General features: G+C 39.1%; 4 protein-coding genes and 1 long non-coding RNA gene across 15 annotated transcripts in view; 3 read left to right on the plus strand and 2 right to left on the minus strand.

Annotated features, from left to right (window-relative positions):
• LOC146472802 (protein LTO1 homolog) overlaps nt 1–22246 on the plus strand; it is a 188647-nt gene that overhangs the window by 111325 nt on the left and 55076 nt on the right. The window lies entirely within an intron of this gene.
• The window catches only part of LOC146472807 (uncharacterized), a 151299-nt gene that overhangs the window by 73977 nt on the left and 55076 nt on the right, over nt 1–22246 (plus strand). The window lies entirely within an intron of this gene.
• LOC146472815 (microfibril-associated glycoprotein 4-like) overlaps nt 1–22246 on the minus strand; it is a 35938-nt gene that overhangs the window by 7536 nt on the left and 6156 nt on the right. The gene's annotated exons all lie outside the window — the stretch shown is intronic.
• Nucleotides 865–22246, minus strand: part of LOC146472816 (microfibril-associated glycoprotein 4-like) — a 35157-nt gene continuing 13775 nt past the window's right edge. Inside the window, exons 1-3 of one of the 3 annotated variants that reach the window (XM_085119037.1) lie at nt 12993–13281; nt 12492–12872; nt 11847–12206 (exon numbers count right to left, since the gene is read on the minus strand). In XM_085119037.1, the coding sequence (XP_084975163.1) occupies nt 11944–12206; nt 12492–12872; nt 12993–13167 (819 nt within the window). In that variant the 5' untranslated portion in view covers nt 13168–13281 and the 3' untranslated portion in view covers nt 11847–11943. Of the gene's footprint in view, nt 1172–11846; nt 12207–12491; nt 12873–12992; nt 13282–22246 lie in introns of those variants that run through there. The other 2 variants (XM_085119034.1, XM_085119035.1) reach the window with 2 other exon arrangements.
• LOC146472817 (protein LTO1 homolog) overlaps nt 15474–22246 on the plus strand; it is a 74144-nt gene continuing 67371 nt past the window's right edge. For 2 of the 5 annotated variants that reach the window (XM_085119060.1, XM_085119059.1), the window contains exons 1-4: nt 15474–15808; nt 15876–15981; nt 17499–17644; nt 20213–20283. In XM_085119060.1, coding sequence (XP_084975186.1) covers nt 15750–15808; nt 15876–15981; nt 17499–17644; nt 20213–20261 — 360 coding nt within the window. In that variant the 5' untranslated portion in view covers nt 15474–15749 and the 3' untranslated portion in view covers nt 20262–20283. The remainder of the gene's footprint in view (nt 15809–15875; nt 15982–17498; nt 17645–20212; nt 20284–22246) is intronic. The other 3 variants (XM_085119057.1, XM_085119056.1, XM_085119058.1) reach the window with 2 other exon arrangements.

The following is a 22246-nucleotide window of genomic DNA, read 5'->3' on the forward strand; positions in this document are numbered from 1 at the left end:
TGAACCTTCCACCTGGGCTAAAAGCCGACTTCAACAGGGTACCAAACTCATAGAAAGGGTACTAAACATCTACTGTAGAGATTTGATTTACTGCACAGGGCGGCATTTCCTTTTTGGATCTCAGTAGAGAGTAGTTATTAGTTGGCGCTGTCACTTAAAAAGTTACTACAGGTAAATTGAATTATTAAATGCTATTTGAATCACTTGCAAGGTCCTGTCCCCTGTAGATTGTGTGGATTGGAAAACTTGTGGGGTATACCCAAAGGTTCTGAAACTTTTGTACTGAAAAATCCTTTGCCATTTGATTTGGCTCTCATTGCCCTTGCTTCCCCCACAAAACTGACATGGTTATTAAAGAGTTTTCCCTGTTGCTATGATACATGCAAGCTTAATTATTTTTTTCCAGTTAATGTTATTTAATCTGTTTTTCATTTCTCCCGGTGAAGGAAGGCACGTGCAGGAAAGCCATACGTGCTGTAAAATGATGTGGATTTTTTTACAGGTTGTCTTTTTTCTCACAAAAAGACAAACTTTCCTTTCATTACAGTAAGTGGGGTCTTTTACTCCAACTCATATCACCTTGAATAGCTGTTGTCCATACTTAATTAAATTTTTTTTCTTTTATAGGGTTTTCTTGAAAATCTTGTGTTAATGTTTTTGTAATTATAAATCTGTAATTTAAGCAATAAAAAATAAAATAAATAAAAAGCGACAGAGAGATAAAAAACAAAAAAACGAAAGAAGACTGAAGAGAGAAGCGAAGTTTTCAGATAATCAGCTTTATTCATCAAAAAAATTAATACCCATTACAATAATGAAGCAGAAATGATGCCCGCCTTCAGTGTTTTGTGATTTTGAAGAGCTTTTTGGAGCCATAGGTGTTTACGAAGCCGATACAAAGACAGAAGTCAGAACTTCTCTGGTCTGATCTTCATCTCAGCTCTCTTCGCGGAGTAGTGATATCCTTTCCAGTGACGCCAGTTGACACCGTTAGCGTATGATGAGTGCTTGCCGTGATGATACAAGCCGTTCAGATTGGAATAGTGACAGACTTTGTACCACCAGGCTCCTTTGAAAGACACGGCACAGTTACCCGGCCAGCTGTCATTGTCCCGATCTTTGGTTGAAAATGCGTAGCCACGATGCCAAGAAAGGGAGTCTCCAGCAGTTCCTAAAATAAAATGTTACATTTTACGTTCAGTTCCAAGAAAATAAACAACCACAGAAACCGATATTGATTATCGTGAATGCTGATATCCTGAAAAGTGTTTTAGCGTGGCTCTCAAACGGTTCAAATTTCTATTGACTACTGATCTGAAGACACTGGTTACTTCTGGATAGCGCTGTGTTGTTCTAATCTCATTTGTACAGTCGCTTCTCCTCCTTTCTCGAAAGAGGAGGTGAAGGGACCCTCGGGACGAGGAGGGACGCGTTTGCTTTAAGAGTGCTCACCCGGGTAAGTTCCAAGACCCAGCTGATACTTAGATCTCTCGCTTGTAACAGCAAAGTGATCGTACTCAGCATAGGCTGTCTTCCCTTTTGTGTCTTCCAGATCCACACGAAGCCTATTTCGTGCGCTTTTAGTCAGCCGGTTTATCTTGTCCAATCCCAACCAAAACTCGCCATTCAGGTTACCAAAGCCTAGTTTGTAGTCGTTCCAGCCGCGGTAGAAATTAACCGAGCCGTCCAGTCTCTTCTGGAACACTGTCCACCCCCCACCGGCTGTTGTTTGGTCACAGAACACATCAAACGGGCCTGAACCATCAGGATCGATTGTATAAACACCACTGATCTTTCTGCCGGATTGGTACAGCTCAGCACAGTTCTTGTAGACTGAAAAAAAAGAAAGACAGACATCGAATTTGACCTGAATTATCTCTTGAGTGGTTCTCTGAAAATCATCAGCAGCATTGAACTTCCTGTTCACAAGTGAAATGGCAATACAATTTCTCACCTTGATTCCTACTTTCCAATTTTTTCTGAATGTCTGTGAGCTGCATTTTCATGCCTTTCACAAGGTTGTACACAGTGTTGCAATCACATTTAGCGTTTGTAGCTGGGCTGAAGGTCGATACAATCAAAACCAACAACGAAAAACAAACTGAGATAGCAAAAAACGTCATCGTGAGCATGTGAACGAGTGTCTTAATGAGGCTACAGTTGCTGCTGACACAGTTTTTTACCCACACCGAGCAAGCGGGAATGACGTAGGCTTACATTAATTTTTCACGAGACTTTTCTCGTTAGAAGAGTTTTACACTTTGTACCTTGAATTTAATTGACTAAATTTCCACGTAAGGCGGACTGAAATGAAATTGGCTCGATTATTATTATTATTCTTTAGCATGATGGTTTTGTCTGCGGTTTTTAAAAGAATCACTCGTTAAATAAATTTTTACCTAATTATACCTTATGGCTGGTGGAATGGGTGGAAAAGACGAAGATGAAAAAGAGAAATGAACGAGAATGTTAACGCACGTAGGCTAACTGACTCTAATTAATACAGAGCAAGGTTAACCGGAAGAGCCTTACCATGGAGTGGTTTCATCCCCTGATATCCGGTCCCTTTCTTCATCTAAGGGTTGAAATTTATTAAAATTGCTTGTAAGGATAATCTCTTTGCAGGGGATCGAACCGAGAGTTCGCTATCGAGCGAAAGATTTTTTTATCCCTAGCGCAAACAAAAACACAAGTTATTAATTCCCCTACTTTGCATTGATATCAAATTGTCAATGTTTTAAAAACTTAACCCGATTTCAGGCGTTATTTTCATTAAACGAAAACTACACAAAACGAACGAAATGGTGCGACCAACCGACCGTCTTTATCTTTCGGTTCTTGTGCTGAGTATCCATGCACGACAGGCGACTAAAAGCATATGCTGACGAATCTTCCCAACACATAAAAGCGGACTCTATTTTGCCACTGCCATCCACATCCCTTAAAAAAACTATAGCAAGAATTTTTCTCCATTAGCTTAAGTTAAAAAGGCAGGGATGACTTCGAAACTCGTTTTCAAAGTTCGTCTGCTGCAGGTTCATTCGTTTCTTTTTCGCGTTTTAAAATGTTTACTTTCAGTTTACCGAGACTGCCTGGCGTGATTCTGGCAAAATTTGCATTTGAGAATTCGGCGAAATCAGTTACCCAACAGCAGGGAAAAAATGTTTTGAAGCCACTGATTTGAAGGCAAATTTCAGCGATAATGTTCACTTCATTATGTTGTACCGATTGTTTTTCTAATGTTATCTAGAAGTTTCAAAACGGCTCAGTTTTCGCTCATTCTGTTACACGAATTAAAATTCAGGACGAAATTTAATTACTCATTAATCGGGCTTCAATTTCTGCCGGTAACATATCATAAATAAACAGTTGGGCAGTCTAACTGACGTCGTTGGCTGTGCAAGATAAAATAATATTTTAAAACTGAAATAATAGCAGGAGCCCACCTGATCATAGTGCGAAATAAAGCCGAAAAACTGGAAATAATGATATAAAAAAGAAATGAAAGTCAATGATCCCACTTCATGGTTGAATGTCCTCAGTTTCGAATCCTTTATATTACTAGATTTGAAAGTACATTATACATCCTTTAGCTATCCTTGTAGTGACCTGTAGTGTGGAGATTTTAGGGATAAAATGTCAATTGATTCCTTTTTCGGTCGGTCAGATGTCGACGTTGTTTGTTGTAACGACATTCTTAGACCTCAAGCACTTTACAGACAATTGCACGCCTTCGCTTCATTGAAACATCACTGTTGACTAGATTCAGCTCGATCGCCATACTGATTAATTCACTCAAGGCTTCAGCGCTCAGTAGTCACTCAGTATACAGAGTATACAGAACGAAAGGCTTCCGTTACATGTCATAAAGTGCGAAAAGGTGAATAACTATCATTTAATTTAACCGACAAAACTCTGATTCTAACTGAGAGCAAAGAGTAAAACAACCCCACTGTGTTAGGAGAGCTTAGTATTGATATCAAGTTTCTAGTGTTTTGTGCTTTTGAGAAATTAAAGTTAAAATTGCTTTTGCTACACAGCTCTTGCTCATAATCGCTTCAATGAATCTGTCGCTTCACTATATTTACATTTAGCCGCATTCAGCCGTAAAGGGATCCTGTCAATTAATTGCTTTGTTTTCATGCTTTGAGCTAATTGCTGAACAATAATACAACAAAAAGTGACTCGCCTGGCCGGGTCACCCTTTTGCGATGGTAGGGTAACCCTCCTAGCCGGGCCAACTTTTCTTCATATAAACACTTTGGCTCACCTAGCCGGGTCCACTCCGTCAAGGTGAGAAAATCAGAGCATGCGCGAGCGCTGTTGGCTTGGGAAAAGGGGTAAATTTTTTTCTCATATAAACGCTCGCTGAAGTTGACTCGGCTGGGAGGGTGACCCTCTTTCCCGGGACAACTTTTCTCCATATAAACGGGGCCTTAGGTTTATGCAATATTAAAACAAAGGGTTCACTCTAGGCACTTCAGGTGCACTTGCCACTGATCGGCAGCATCCAAGCAGAGAGGTTGAAAGGAATAAACTGCATTTGCCGCAAAGCAAAAGGTTGGCTTGCTGTCGGCGTAGAAGTAATTCTTTGAGGTATCCACAACGTATCACCATCGTCAAAACGAGAAGATGGCGTTGCACTCTCAACTGTCAGTGGATTTGTTTTCAATATTGCATTGATGTTAATTCAGCGAAAGGAAAATCTAGTTATTAGTGTCTTCATAGTGGAGCATATGCTACGTTTTCGAGTTTGAGGAAGTTTGAGAAATACTTACATCAATTTGTAGTCGACGGAGTCGTCCTCATCCTGCTAGGAATTTATAGTTTTCAAAAACGCCATATTCGGGAGTCCAAAGCGCTTGCCGCCAAAATCCCGCCATCAGGATATTTTGGGTGAGGAATGACTGACAGTCAAGTAATTGGTTTGCCATGTTCTGATAGAATAAGTGCGTAAGGAAGGTTTGCACCTCAGTTGAGACCTCACTTCGGCTCTTTGAAGTTTTGGCGTTTCGTGGGCACAGTAAGTGTGATCAGCCAAGTGAAACGAGACCAGTTCACACTCAAGTACCCTTCAAGTGTACTTTAAGTGCACTTGAGGTGCCTAGTGTGAACTCACCTACTCGCTCAGAAATGAGTTTATTTGATCAGTTATTACAATGTACACTGTGTCTGGTGGTAACAGAGGTTATATAGACAAAGCAGAACATAACATAGAGAAACGATAAACAAAACTGGCATGAGGCATAATCGGCAATTAAAGATGAATTTCTTGGCAGGGAAGCACAGTATAAGGCAGTATCGACCCAAAACGTTACTTGCGTGCGAGTTCTCAGTCTCGCCCGCGAGTGTTAGGTGTAATAGCTGCCCGGATCCTTATAGACTCACGAAGAGACAAGTTATCTACAATAGCACACGGCTTATTCCAAAAACCTATGGCACATTGTACAACAAAGTATCCCGTGTATAAAGGGCTTGTATCTGCTTCATATAATCCGAAATGATCTAAACACTCCATGTAAACACACTCAGGATATAACATCTCCTATTCATTTTAGGGATAGCTGTTCCATCCTTATATTGGAAACATGTTTCCATCTCAATATATAGTCACTTTGTTATCAAGTGTCCTTACGGTACCTAATGTCTTCCCTTAATCCTAGTTCTCTAACTGTTCTAAAAGTACTCTCTGCATGCAATTGTTCAAATGATAATCAGTTGAAGAAGGTTTTTTCCGAATTCTCCTTATGACCAAGCTTGGTTCTGATAGGTCTGTACATCATGTCTTGATAAGGTGAAACGCCGGTTGCTGGGTGTGGTGTATTTCTGTAAGCCATCAACATGTCCTGGATAGCCCATGTTCCTCTCAGGTCCTGTTTTCTCTTGAAGATGGGCAATTTCCTCTGTTTTGTTGACAACTTATATATAAATCTCTCTACAAACTTGCCCATTAGCTTTGGGATGTCCAGGTGTAACTCGAGGATGTTGAAATCCTTCTTCTTCTGCAAAGTCTGAATATTCTTTTGAGCTAAACGGAGGTCCATTGTCTGACAATACTCGTCTCGGGATGCCATGGTGAGCAAACATCTTCTGCTTTTCTTTAGTCTGTTTGAATCCTGTTGAGGATACAAGTTCTACCTCTGGATAACGGGTTTTCTGGTCAATAAGTACTAGGTTATCATGACCAACTGATCGGGGTAGGGTCCACAAAAATCAACTGAGACTTATTCCCATGGCCTTCCGCAATAACGGATGGTTTGATAGGTTTCTTCCTGTGGTTGCAACTTGATAATCAAAACAGTGTCCTATTGTTTGGTCAATCATAATGTTCATACCAGGAAACCAATACTTTGCACGAAGCCATTTGTTTTGTCTTTGTCGTCCCCCGGTGTCCCAACTGGTGAGCTGTCTTAATAACTTTCTGCTGCAAGCTTGTTGGTAGGACAATCCTTTCCATACGGAATATAAGACCTTGTGCCTGACAGAGCTCTTCTTTCAGAGGATAGAATGGTGCCAAGTCAGCATCCCTTCTGGCAGCTTTCCCACTCTTCTAATGGTCTGGCTCAATTTGTGCAAAGTTCCATCTCGCCGTGTTTCTTCCTTAATCCTATCCAATACAACTGCATGTTCGGGCAGAATAGTTGTTTTCAAAACTTTAATTCTCAGTGTCATTGTTTCCCATGAAAGATAGTGGGTATCTGAACAAGAAATCGAGAGGATAAGCTTCATCTTTCCAGGGCTCATATTTCATTTCAAAGTCTACATTCTGCATGTCCATAACCCACTTTCCGATTCGTGGTGGAAGCTTTGCCGTACCTTTGTTAAACAATGGTAAAAGTGGTTTGTGCGCCGTAAAAATATATGGTGAATCGTGGTGCCCCAAGGAGGTACATACTAAATCGATCTTTGGCCCATTTTACGCATAGTGGTGGGTGTAAAAGCCGCCCGGATCCTTATAGACTCATGAAGAGACGAGTTATCTACAACAGCACACTGCTTCATATAATCACTCTAGGCACTACAAGTGCACTTGCCACTTATCAGCAGCATCCAAACAGAGAGGTTAAATGGAATAAACTGAACTTGCATTTGCAAAGGGTTGGCATGCTGTCGTCGAAGAAGAAAACAGACCATATTAGCAACGTCCGCCCTTATGACATAAGAACTTATACGCAGTACTGTAACAATGCTAATGCAATTCAATGAAATCGGTATGAATGGTTTTCAAGGAGACTCGGAAGGGGACTTGATTGTTGCATGCATACCACATTCAACGTCTGGGAGAAAGTTACGCAGTAGAATTTTCTGTAGATGAGAAAATGCCTTTTATGAAATAACACAAGATCTACTGGATAACTTTTTGTGATATTACCAAAGGAATTAAATAATTTAGAGAGCTTTCCCACCAAGCAATAAAAACGGTAGGTCAGTGACTTAGTTTTTGAGATAATTTGCAAAAACTGAAATTTAATGGCCCTTTCTTAAGGCTGACTGTTGCCATGGTTACCACTATGACATCACAGCTAGCCTAAAAGTATTGCCCAACAACTGAGTATACGAAGCTGTTTATAGTTTGTCTACATGATCAAAAACAATTTTTTATAATCTTTCATCATTTCACAAACACTACAACAATGAAAAACCCTGATGATACCGAGTAAGCACCTCAACAGCCGCTTGCTGACCTTGCAATTTTATTCAAAGTTCACTAGAACGTGCTCCAAGAACGGCTTGATTATTATGCTGACTTTGCAGATCTTGTAGTCTATTGTTTTAAGGAATTTTCAATTTAGGTTATTTTCATTGCTGCATACCAGTTGGTGGTTTGATCCCCAAGGAAGTGACGGGCACTGACGGCTCTTTACCACTAGCGAGTTGCCCATTTGGGTTTTAATTTCTCCTGTTGTATAAAGTTGTTCCAAGCGCAAGAGAATCGTTTAGTCTGCAGGAGAGGGAAAACCTGAGTAATAAAGGAAAGATTTCACACAGCAAAGACAGCCAACAACGAAATGATGTTTCAACTAGTTTTGATCCATGGTTTGGTCAAATATCCACAACTGTGAAAGAATGTTTTTTGTTTTTTTAGAAAAGAAGCATTAAAGAATAAACAAGTTTCAAACTATATTCTTTAAAAAAAATGAAAAGGTTATGGAGAAACAGATGGTAGGAAAGGATGAGAGTGCAAAGTTCGTGTACGAGTTGCATAAAACTTAACGTCAGACATAACTGCGTAGGTGTATTCAGTAATAAAATGCTCTGGACCAGGCCGTTAGAAATAAAAGATATTCTTTTCGGAATTTATGATATTCAATTTTTTTCACACTTTGACAAATTATGTAATTCTAGAATGGAAACATCATCTTTATCTTGTAAATTAAATGAAAATTTTTCGTCTGCGGGATTTTTGGTGCAAACGAACAAAAACATTGGCTTGTGAAATCGAACCTTATATTGCTACGTAGGGGAAAAGACAAACGCTCCTTTTGTACAGTAAGTGGGTCCTCTACCCCAACTCATATCACCTTGAATAGCTGTTGTCTATCCTTACTTATTTCGTGTACTTAAGTTGTCGTTTCTATTCTTTGCTTTCTTTTAAGTGTTTTTCACCGCCCAGTTGTAAATTTTGTATTAGTGTTTTTGTAATTATAAATCTGTAATTTAAAAATTTAAAAAAAAAAACCTAGAAAGAGATAAAAAACAAAAACAAAAGAAGACTGAACAGAGAAGTTAAGTTTTCAGATACTCAGCTTTATTCACCAAAATATCTATTACAATAATGAAACAGAAATGATTCCCGCTCTGTTTTGTGATTATAAACTGAAGAACTCTTTGGAACAAGAGGTGGTTGTCACAAGGCCTATTTCTCCGTCATGTAAGAAATTCAATCTCTAAGAAATCGAGAAGTGTTTTTAGTTTAGAGCTTTCAGGAAATTGATCATCTTTACATGTGAATTACTCGTCAAAATGAATGTTTATTCAGCCGCGCGCACGCTCGTAAGGTGTTTTGGAGTAAAAGATGAAGCCGACCCGTTAGCGTATAGCAAAAGTTCCGATCGTTATTGCGTTATGAACGAAAGCTTTTTAAATACAGGTTCTTAGATTTTCCCGTTCTAACAACCTTTCGGTAAACATTTGGAAATTAGTTACTGTAATAATTGTACAGTTCCAGGGCAATATGCTAATAGCCAACTCTTAGTGTTATCAGTTGTCTCATTTCCCGAGTTTCAATATCCTTTCTTAGGCTGGATTTTTAATAACGACGTGTTTAGCTATTTGCTCTTCTTTAAAACTAATTTTAGTTGAAATGCTTACCGAACTTAACTAATATTCTCTGGACATATAAAAGAAGGCCGTACGTTGTACACAGTAACTCGACCAGCTGTCATTGTCTCGATCTTTGGTTGAAATTGGGACGCCGCGATGATAAGAAAGGGAATCTCCAGCAGTTCCTAAAAGAAAATGTTTCATTTTAAATTCAGTTCTAAGAAGATAAACAACAACAGCAACCCATTATCGTGAATGCTCAGATCCTGAGAAGTGCTTTAGCGTGGCTCTGAAACGTCAAGTTTAAATTGATTACTGATCTTAAGACGCAGGCCACTTCTGGATATAAACCGCATTCGCAAAGTCGCTTCTCCTCCTTTCTCGAAAGGGGAGGTGAAGCGACCCTTGGGACGAGGAGGGACGCATTTGCTTTAAAAGAGTGCTCACCCGAGTAAGTTCCAAGATTCAGATTCAGTCTTTTCTTTGTGTCTTCCAGATCCTCAGGAAGTCTATTTTGTGCACTTCTTTTCAGGCGGTTTATCTTGTCCCGTCCCAGCGAAAACCCGCCATTCAGGTTACCAAAGCCCAGATTGCAGTTGTATCTATCAAATCGATCTCAGAGTACTCATGTCAATGGAACTCTGTCTGACTACCTTCCTATCAGTTGTGGGGTCTCACAAGGATCGGCTGTACTTGGACACTTATTGTTTCTCATTTATATTAATGACCTACAAGAGTGTGAACTCACATCATCTGTACTTATGTATGCTGATGATACCTCCCTTACTCTCTCTGCCAATGACCCCACAACTCTTGAAGAAAAGTTAAATAAAGGCAAAGATAAAGTCCAATCCAATAAACCCACATTATCTGACAATAAAAATCTGCGATAAAATATTGTAAAACATAGCACGACGTTTCGACGTTTCGAGAACGTCACTATCAAGTGAAAGTAAAATAATAAATTCGAGTATATATAGTGAAGAGATGTTGTACATAAGAACAATAAGATCTAATTTAAACCCCCAGAGCGACTCCATTAAAGCCAAACTCTTTCTTTAACTTTCAATTTATTCATCTCTTCACTATATTTACTCGATTTCATTATTTTACTTACACTTGATAATGACGTTCTGGAAATGTCGAAACGTCGTACTATGTTTTACAATATTTTATCGCAGATTTTTATTGTCAAATGTTTTACCAAATCCTTACCTATTCGAAACCCACATAAAATGTCAAAAAGACAAAATATATGATTATTGGAAAAGCTCACCAAACCAACACTGAATAGCGCAAGATTGACTGCAACGCGCATCGATTTTTTTGTAAATCTGTTCAATCTTTAACAGAATCCTGTCTTGTTTAGATGCAGAAACCTCCCTACGCGAGTGAAAAAGGGTCCAATTTGACTCCCTGTAGCATGTCTTTCGCTCCATATCGTTATTGCATCCGCTACTTGAAAAGAATAGGGACCTCCAGATTTGACTACAAGTACGAGGACGCAACGGGAACTGAGGAGAGAGAGTTCTGGGAATGCCGGACCGATTTGAAATTAGAAAGTTGTACTTGTACTCAATCTCGTTCTCCTGCGTACTCTGATCTGAAGGTCCGATCTACAGCAATATTTTTGTGGCCAAAGATAAGAAAGTTAATTTAGACCAGTAGCCAAACCAAAATTTTAACCTCTTAATAATAGCCTCTGATGTATTTGTTCAAGGATTTTTAAAGACTTCCCAGCTTTCTCTCTGTTTAAAACAAGTGCCGATTAAAATTGCCAAATTATATTCAAATATCTGAAACTCCCCAATTGTTTATGAGTTCGAGTAAAAATTTCAAATTTTACAATGTATCCCTTGTAATATAAATCACTTTTAGGGGGAACCATGCTGTGATGGGGAGCATCCAATCCCAGAGATCTAGAGGGGGTGGGGAGGAGTTATTTATGTTGGTCATCTTGCCTATAACGCACTAAACCGAAATCCGATCCTAGTCGTTTCATGGTAAAGAACCAGTGTCGAGTACCAACCTTGCAGCCGGATACTTGCCATTGCAGAGTATGGACGAAGAAAACTTTTCATTTTACTAGTGTCGCAATTTTCATGTTGCACGAAACGTCGTCTTTTGTAACACCACATTTACATTCGAACCTCGCTATGATTTTGGCAGAAATATAAACAGCGATCCTAGGATTGCAAGCATCACTGATGTGTTATGATATGAATTCTCCGAAATCTCCAGGTAAACCATTTCTAGGCTGAAAGATTTCAAAGTTTACCTCCCTTTTGAGACCTTGGCGTCTTTCGTCTTTTCAGGGTGAGGAAGTCGCGGATGGTGTAAAAGTGTCCCATAAAGAACTCTGATTGTTCAGCAAATCCGCCCAACGCTGAACTTAACTTAATATTTCCCTTACGTATTGCCGTATTTTGAAGGAGATTTTAAAATACCTCGTCCGTTCCATTTGTTACTGGTCTGCTAACCGTGAAAGAAGCAAAAACTGAGAAAGATAAAAAAATAAATAAATAAAAAAAAAACGAAAGAAGACCGAACAGAGATGTTAAGTTTTCACTGAGATGCTCAGCTTTATTCACCAAAATAGCCATTACAATAATGAAACATAAATGATTCCCGCTCCGAACCAGAGGTGGTTATGAAGACGCGAAGACAGAAGTCAGAAGTTTAAAACTTCTCTGGTCTGATCTTCATCTCAGCTCTCTTGGCGGAGTAGTGATATCCTTTCCAATGATACCAGTTGACACCGTCAGCGTATGATGAGTGGTGTCCATGGTGATACAAGCCGTTCAGATTGGAAAGGTGACAGGAACCGTACCACCAGGCTCCTTTGAAGACCACGGCACAGTTTCTCGACCATCTGTCATTGTCCCGATCTTTAGTTGAAAATGAGTGGCCGCGATAACCAGAAAGGGCATCTCCAGCAGTTCCTAAAAGAAAATTTTACATTTTACATTCAGTTCCAAGAAAATGAACAACCACAGAATCCCATGATGATTATCATGAGTGCTCAGACAGTGAAAGGTGCTTTAGCGTGGCTCACAAACGTTTCCGGCTGAATTAATACAGATCTGAAGACACAGGCCACTTCTGATTAGCGCTGTGTTGTTTTAACCGCATTTGCAAAGTCGCTTCTCCTCCTTTCTTGAGGGAGGAGACGAAGGGCACCCGGCTTGGAAGGATAAGGGACTCACTTGCCTTAAAAGAGTGCTCACCCGAGTAAGTTCCAAGACTCAGCTGATATTTAGTTCTCTCGCTTTTAACAGTGAAGTGATCATATTCGGCATAGACCGTCTGCCCTTTTGTGTCTTCCAGATCCACACGAAGTCTGTTTCGTGCGCTATTAGTCAGCCGGTTTATCTTGTCCAGTCCCAGCCAAAACTCGCCATTCAGGTTACCAAAGCCCAGTTTGTAGTCGTTCCAGCCGCGGTAGAAGTTAACCGAGCCGTCTAGTCTCTTCTGGAACACTGTCCACCCCCCACCGGCTGTTGTTTGGTCACAGAACACATCAAACGGGCCTGAACCATCAGGATCGATTGTATAAACACCACTGATCTTTCTGCCGGATTTGTACAGCTCAGCACAGTTCTTGTAAACTGAAAAAAAGAAAAACAGACATCGAATTTGATCTGAATTATCCCTTGAATGGTTCTCTGAAGATCATCACTAGGAATGAACTTCCTGTTCACAAGTGAAATCGCAGTACAATTTCTCACCTTGATTCCTACTTTCCAATTTTTTCTGAATGTCTGTGAGCTGCATTTTCATGCCTTTCACAAGGTTGCACACAGTGTTGCAATCACATTTAGCGTTCGTAGCTGGGCTGAAGGTCGATACAATCAACACCAACAACGAAAAACAACCTGAGATAGAAAAAAACATCGTGAGCATGTGAACGAGTGTCTTAATGAGGCCACAGTTGCTGATGACACAGTTTTTTACCGACACCGAGCAAGTGGGAATGACGTGGGCTTACATCAATTTTGTTGAACTTTGGTTCACGAGACTTTTCGCGTTAGAAGAGATTTGCAATTTGTACCTTGAACTTATCTGAATGAATTTCCACGTAATAAAATTTACTCGATTGTTGTTATTCTTTAGCATGGTGGTTTGGTCTGGTGGAATTGGTGGAGAAGAAGAAGAAGATGGCGATGAAAAAGAAAAATGGAAAGTGAGAAAAACGAGCCCAGGCTTACTCCCTATTCTAGTAGTAATTCCACGGTGCTTCTTTTCAGATGACGGTTAAATTAAGACCCTCAACCCGGACGATCTCATTCCCAGAAGTCTAGCCCTTTTCTTCATCCCGCTAACATTAAAAAATTTAGTAAATTGCGTGTAAGGATAATCCCCTGGCAAGTGACCCGGCGGAACAGAGTTCGCAGTCACCGAAAGATGTTCTCCTTTTCAAGTCTTTGCCAGACTCTTACCCCTAATGATGAATTAAACTCAGGGTAAACCTAATTAAATGACATTGAATTGACATACCCTGGACCCGGATTATTTTGTTTGTTCGCATCGGTCTCTTATATTATATTCCTCAGATAGCTGATGAAGTTAACATTTCAGTGAACAGCTGATAGCGAGTAGTCAGGAGTAGTTGACAATTTTCTTTTCGGAAAAACCCGGACCTCAGAGAATTTTAAGTCTATTGCTCACAAAAATACCTTAGTTGAGTTTTGATCCCTACAAAGACAGGAGCAAACACAAGATATTAATTCAACTACTTTACAATAAATATCATATTGTCAATGTCTTAAAAAATGAACCCGTTTTCAGGCGCTATTTTCCGATCAAGCGAAACAACAAGAAACCGCGAATTGGTGCGACCGACCGGGCCGTTCATAAGGGAACATTTATAAGAACGATCTCCAAAATTGGAATTCAAAACAATTCGTCATGCAGGTTCCCTTGACAGTTAAGTTGAACACGCCAGCGTGTTGTAACGATCATCATTGCTCTTTCCACAAGATGCCGATTTTCTTATTAATTCATTAAAGAAAAAAAGTGTCCAGTAAATTACTAAGTTAGCGCCATTTCTGCATCTAACTCTAAAATTATCCACTGATTTAGAAACTTTCTTTTGAGGGGAGCAACCGAGATTAAAACTGAATTGATACTGGTACTAGAATTTAAAACACTGTACCGAGACGTAATAAATAGCAAAGTTACGTGTAACCGGAAAGTGAAATAATCAGGTTAAAATCATTTCGATCGCACGCGCGACTTCCCTTCCGCTTAAGAGTTGGCCGTTCATCATCAAAACTGAATTATGAAGTCTTTTATTGGTAAACACGCCGTCGTATCAGAAACAGGCTTATTATTTTCAGAAAAAAAAAACTGGAAAACTTGATTTAGGCCTGTTAAAGCATCTCTCTCGTTGGGAAAAAACGTTTTACTATATATCTTACCGATTATGGTCAGTTATGAAGGATTTTCTTGAGGGAACTCACATTAAAGTCCAACGTCGTGACAGGCCTCGCTTTATGCTTCGGGTTTTATGCAGTCCACGACAGGCGACCAAAAGCACATGCTAACGAACCTTCCGAACCAATAGAGTGTTCCATTTTGCCACATAACTATTAAAAACCATAGCAAGAATTTTTCCGCCATAGTTTAAGTTAAAGAGGCAAGGATGACTTGAAAACTCGTTTTCCTTTTCGTTTTCCTTGTTCGTCTTCCTTAGATTCATTCGTTTCTTTTTCGCGTTTCAAAATATTTACTTTGTTGTTTACCTAGACCGCATGTCAGCAAAATTTGCAACGGCCCTCAGTACTGGAGAAAAATCAGTTTTGGAGAAAAATTTCATCAGACATATTCGCTTAACTATATACTGTGATTGTTTTTCTCTGTTAAAATTGGAGTTTCAAAAACTGTTTACCCTCACTTTATATGTATAGTTCATTAAAATTCACAACGAAACTGATTTTATTCAGTTCAAGCTTCAATATTTATGTAACATTAAATAAACAGTTGGGCAGTCCGTGAACTGACGTCGTTGGCAGTGCAAGCCGGATAAAATAATGTGATCATAATGTGAAATAAAGCCGAAAAACTGGAAATAATGATATAAAAAAGAAATGAAAGTCAATAATCCCACTTCATGGTTGAATGCGCCTTTTCGAGTCCTTTATATAACTACATTTGAAAGTACATTCTACATCCTTTAACTATCCTCAAAGTGACCTGAAGTGTGGAGATTTTAGAGAGAAAATGTCAAATGACAAAGTAAAATTTGATTAGTTTTTTTTATCAGTCCGAGATGTCTGTTGACTACTGTAGATTCAGCTCGATTCTAACTCAAGAATTCACTCAAGGCTTCAGCTCAGTCCAGTCACCGTCTGATACAGAACGCTTCCGTTAAGTGTGGGTAAGTGAATAACTGGCATTTTAATTGACAAAACCATTCTGACTGAAAGACATGGAAAAATGGCTATCACCACACCAGCAATGCTCCTTGGGTAACGAAATCCAAGATGGCGTACAGGGATGAGATAGATGATGCTTTTGATGCAGTAGTTTTTCTCGAGGAAAGGTGCCTTAATATTCTTCTGATTCCGTAAAATTGGAAGAAAAATGAACAGAGATTTCCTTTTTTTAAGGTTCTACGACAAAGGATTTAAGGAAGGCTACAAGGATGGGAAAGTCAAAGGTTTACAGGAAGGTCGACAGTTGGGTTTGTTGAAAGGCTGTGAAGTTGGTCGTGAGGTTTGTATCTATTTTAAGATTAAATATAAAATAGAACTCTTGAAATAATTGTTGACATGCTGGGGTGGCTGTGTGAAATATTATTTTAAAACCTTTGTTCACGAATGTGTGTGTTCCCCGGGGTATGTTCTGACGCGTACGGTTACCAGCTAGCCGTTTCACAGCCAAGTACACCTGAGTACACTCAGCACCACTACACTGTAGTCGTTTCGTTACATTTTAATAATATTGACATATACTGTAATATCTGAGGTCAATTTACGGAAAGATTTCCGCACAGCCCCATACATCAATTATACATGCATCACTGTCACACTAACCTTCTTACACAAAGAACGAGCATGAATAGAGTTTGAGTCGCAAAATGTATACATAATTAATGTATGGGGCTGTGCAGAAATCTTGCCCAATTTACTCCTGATAGAACCATATCTGTTATGGACAGAAACGGAATGGGTAATTTTTCATCATAATCATGTTCTTCGTTATTTATTTCGCGTGGTAAGAGACCTTTTAGAAAGCGAAATTTATTATTATGAAGAACAGCTTCCCCTAAGCAACTGTCAGCCAACTATCAGTCAATAGCTAACCAACACTTGACCCACAGGTTAGCAGCAGAATACCGACAGACAAATCCAATGATTTGATGATAATTTTTGCAAAACTGGCCATAATTTTAAACAAACACTCATGGTAAATGCTGTTCCTGCACTGTTGGCCAATAGTGAGCCGATTTTTGGTAGTCTGTTGGCTGACGACCAGTAGCTTACTCCTAAAGTTTACCTAAAGATTGCCATGAATTCTTGTAATAATATTATTATACCTGCCAGCTTTCGCCAGCTAAGTCCTTGAGATTTTTGTATCTACTCTTGTGACTAGCACTGAGTAGCATCTAAATTTTTGAAGATGTTGTGACTACAATGTATTTCTGAACATAGCCAAACATGGCCATAGATTTTCAAAGATTATATAAGGACTAACCCAAGAGTTTCTAAACAAAACACAGGACTTATAGCATAATTTATGGGATTTTGTTTGAAATTGAATCAAGATTGCGTATTGTTTGGTATGAAACCATAGTCAAACCCCTTCTGTTTGGCTTCCCTTAGAGAAATGGCAAGTGACCACTTAAAAGAGTTGGCCACACAATAGGACAATAATTTATTAATATAAGGTGAGATAGAAACAGCCATTTGTTTCAATATTATTACAGTCAAAGCTCTCATTGCGACCACTCTCGTGAGTGACCAGCTCTAGTTACGACTACCATTGCGAAATCCTGTTTGAATTTATGGTCACTTAAAGTCTGTTATCAAAAGCTCTCGTAAGTGACCACTCCCATTATAAGCCACTGTGACCACTTTTGAGAATTACCAACTGGTCGGTTTCCTTTGTTTTTAAGCTCTTGTAAGTGACCACTCAAATATTCTGAAACGTATTATGGCAACTCTTTCATAATAGTGTACACTTTGTGATCACATTAACAGTAATATTGCACTGTCTAACGATATTCATAGATTAAGATCTCGAATCTAAAAATTCAAGAGAATTTATGGCTGGATCAAGAGTGTTACCTTGAGACCAAGGAACAAAGCTTTATGCTTATAAAAGCTCTGGTAGGGGACCAGCTTCAGCTTTTGGTCGCTTTTGGGATTGCATTCTTGTAAGTAACCAGCTCTAGTTACGACCACTTTTTGTAGCTACTGCGCATGGGCGAGTAGCTACTATGTTATCGGTTTGATGGATAGAGTCGATTTTACCGTTTGATGGATAGAGTCGATTTTACCACAGGCTAACCACCCTCTGTTGTGTGGTGTAATGACTGTTTGCAACTTGAGACTTGAGACTCTAGTACCGGCTGAACTAGAGCCGGCAACACTGTTGAACAGTAAACGCGCCAGAGAAGGGTTTCTACGGCTCGGAATGGCAAAAAAACACCACGCGTGGTTAAATCAACATTTCCTTTCCTTGAAACGTTTTTTCAACATAAAGGTTAAAGGCGTCTTTAAATATCTCCTCTCAGTAAAAATTTCAACCGATCATGTCGCGTGAATATAAAGTATCGAGTTGCAAACAGTCATTACACGACACAAACAGAGGGTGGTCCGCTTGTGATTTTACAAGCATGCCGAAGCGGCTTTCGGAGACCTTGGGATCGCGATCGATTTTCTTGGCGCCGGCAACACTGTTGAACAGTAAACCCGCCAGAGAAGGGTTTCTACGGCTCGGAATGGCAAAAAAAACACCACATGTTACTCAATCAACATTTCCTTGAAACGTTTTTTCAACATAAAGGTAAAAGGCGTCTTTAAATATCTCTACTCAGTAATAATTTCAACCGATCGTGTCGCGTGAATATAAGGTCTCGAGTTGCAAACAGTCATTACACGGCACAAACAGAGGGTGGTCCGCTTGTGATTTTACAAACATGCCGAAGCGGCTTTCGGAGACCTTGGGATCACGATTGATTTTCTTGGCGCACGATAACACCGGTAGTAAATTTGATAAGCATCCAATTTCGATAGACTTTACAGGTTATACAAACAAACTTATTGTTTAGAGCTTTTCTTACTTTGAATCTGGTAGTACGTCTTTTTGTCTCAAATACAAATACTAGTGTAATTACTACCACAAACAGACTCAGCAGATGAGGTAAACGGATGCTTATTCTTAATGTAATACTACTGAAGAGACAACACCCTAAACCCGGGTGAGGAGGGTGGGTTGCTCTTGCTTTCACAAAGGATAACACAGGAATGAACGATCTTTGACACGCACGACATCTAAAGGTCTTATCTGAAGACACGCATTACAGAGATATCCATTACGGAAACTAATGTAGTAATTAACCCTTTTAACATATCTATTAAAAGCAAACCAGACACCAGTTACACAAGAGTTAAATCTTGATGAGAAAACAATGCTTCATGTTTATGTTATTGTTAGCCGCATCTACGGCAATTACACAAGGAGTTATATCTTGATGAGAAAACGATGCCTCATGTTTATGTTATTGTTAGCGGCATCTACATCAGATTATTTTTGTACCTCATGAACAGCAAATCAGACGCCACTTACACAAGGACTTTTATCTCTTGATGAGAAAACAATGCCTCATGTTTATGTCATTGTTAGCTGCATCTGAGCGTTCTGAGAAAAATCCATTGAAAATAAAATTTCGAAAAGATATTGTCGAGTCATACAAAGCTATTGTTTGGGCTGAGCCCCAAACAATGTCTATCTTGCAGTATGTCAGTCATTTGTCGAATAACCACTTATTTTTACTTTTTACCTCACATGCTCCTTTGCGGTCTGGGTGTGTACACTTGAGCCGCGACAACCTTAGATGAAATAGCTGTATACAGCTAATTCAAAAAAGGTTGTCGCTCTTTGAGTACCCAAGCGTACGCGTACGACAACCTTTTCGAAAATAGCTGTCCATACTAAACAGCACCGTATCCACATAACAATGGAAACAAGAATGCAGTAGCTACACGCACGCATCGCGGGCCTATTTTTTTAATTCCTGAGGTGGTCGCTTATAATAGCTTCGCCTGTATACACAAAATTCACACTTAGAGGCTTGTGATTACTGCTGCATGTGATACCTGTTATCCTCAAATTCATACTTTCACTGATGATATTGTCACAGAAATTTTTCTGTCTAGAACAATGAACGCATACATAACAGTGTACTTGAATATTTTCATCAATCATCTTTGTTATTTCCCATAACAAGGTACAGTTGAACCTCTGCTTATGGACACCTCTCTCTCAACATTGTGTTCTGTGTGTTGCAGTTGTACAACAATGATTTGTATGGGGAGATAATTTAGGATGAGTCTAAATTAATTTGTTGTAAGCTATTCAAATTTGTTTCAATCAATGACATCTACTAAAAAATTCTAGATAAGCCTTCAATACAATTCTGGGTCACCAGATGCTGTCATGAAGCCTTTAAAATGGTATCCCATCCATGACACCTATAATGCTGTCACCTCCCCATCGGGACACTTTGATGTTTCCCTATGGGGAATCTGTATTTCAGAGGTTCAACTATACGTGGTTAGTTTTCTGATGATTGATTTTGATTAATTTTACACTATAATATAATTATTACCACTAACAAGCATGTCCAGTGATGAATGCACCCTCGAGTGAGTAGTCTCGAATTGCTGGGTCATACACCTGTACATTATCATATATCTTTATGGAGTTCTTTGTTTTTCAGGTTGGATTCTATCTTGGGTTTGTCACAATGTGGCTTGAAATTTTGCTAGAAAACCCTAATGCAAAACCAAGGTAATAATTAAATTATTTGTGTTATTTTTCTCATTAATGGAGTTGCAGTAATACCCCACCACTTTTGGGCTAAAATCAGCCTTAAAAAGCTGGATTCATGTCAAAATTTTGCAAAATGCAGTCAACCTATCCTCAAGCTTGAAATAACATTTTTAACAAACTAGTGTAATGTGTTGCATATAGGGTGTCTCGAAAACGAAGACCTCTAAAACGAAGACCTTAAGACCCTAAGACCCTAAGACCCTAAGACCCCAAGACCCCGAAAACTCGAAAACGAAGACCCCCAAAATTTCCAAGTGCAAGTACAAAAAAATAAAATAACATAAAAATACATTAATTTACACCTCAGGTGAAATTTAATTCCTTCCTGTGGTCCTACCATGGTTATCTGCCATCTTGAGCTGAGCGGCCACATTTCTTGGAATACTGACTGGAAGTGTGTTTCCCGCTCCACTGGACCAGAAGCGCGTTTCCGAACGTCTCAGTTGCGCTGCTAGGTTTTAATTTAATTACCAACTGCTGTACAAAGAAACGAGTGTTAAATCCCTCCTTCTGGGAATTACAACCATAGGCTTTCTATTATGAAAGTTGCTGTAATGATTTTGAGGTTCTTCAATCCAGAGTACATCCGCACATTTATCTCTATAGCAAACCAGCCGTGAACTGCTGCCAAGCCATAGTTCACGGGAAAAAATACAGGGAAATGTATCAAAAGTTCAAAACACGACTGGACGCTTTCTGGCACAGCTCACATCCCTCCAATTTTTTTCCTAAAATCCTTTTCCTAGTACCAAGAGTTTCCAATTCATGAATATTTCAGAAGCAATGTTTTATGAAAATTATTTGACATCGGATTTCCATACAAACACTATTATTTCAAGCCTGTTTGCCTACTCGTCAAAATGGCGTCGAAAACCGTGATAAGGCCTATTTTACAGGGAGACTGATGAATTTTGTTAAAAATAGGAATCGACACTCGGGATTGAAGAACTTCAAAATCATTACAGCAACTTTCAAAGTAGAAAGCCGTGGCTTCATTTCTTTTGCTCTCACGATCGCGTGGTTGTAGTTCTGAGAAGGAGGGATTTAACACTCGTTTCTTTTGCTAGTTGGTTATTAAATAAAAACCCAGCAGCGCAACTGAGACATTCAGAAATGCGCTTCCGGTCCAGTGGAGCGGGAAACACACTTCCGGTCAGTATTCCAAGAAACGTGGCTGCTCAGCTCAAGATGGCGGATAACCATGGTAGGACCACAGAAAGAAATTAAATTTCACTTGAGGTATGAAAAAATGTATTTTGGTTTTTGCTATTTTATTTTTTTGTACTTATACTTGGAAATTTTGGGGGTCTCCGTTTTCGAGTTTTCGGGGTCTTAGGGTCTTAGGGTCTTCGTTTTAGAGGTCTTCGTTTTCGAGACACCCGTGTTGCATAGCTATTTCAAGTAGCTATGTACATGTACAGTGGACCCTTGATTTAACAAAGTGCCAACAGACTAGGAAATTGGTTTGTTACATCAAGGTTCTGTTTCATACGTTTTAAAAGGCCGGGCTGGAGAATATCGTTTGTTATATCGATAACTTTGTTATATAGAGTTGCATTGAATCGAGGTCCAACTGTATATCTTTAGATTCAATTTTATATTTTTCTTTCTTATCATTCAATACCATATACAAAAACAAAGGAAAATAGAAATTAAATGAAGGATTTAAAATAATTTGGCGGAACTCGGAACAGATTATTTGTCTGTGGGAGTGAGTATACCTGTCACTGACTGTTAAAATACATCTTTAAACATCACATTTGCTCTTAATTATACCACTCATTGACATTTATATCCAAGCAGTGAGCAAGATGTTTGTTACATGAACCTATTGTAGTTTAATGGTGTACTATAGTTTGACTCATAACTTAATTGACAAAAATATTATTGGAATGTTAGTTTCTTACTTGACTTGACACAG

The sequence above is a fragment of the Pavona decussata genome, unplaced genomic scaffold (assembly GCF_977016875.1).
Source record: "Pavona decussata unplaced genomic scaffold, jaPavDecu1.1 SCAFFOLD_96, whole genome shotgun sequence".
NCBI classification, from domain to species: domain Eukaryota; kingdom Metazoa; phylum Cnidaria; class Anthozoa; order Scleractinia; family Agariciidae; genus Pavona; species Pavona decussata.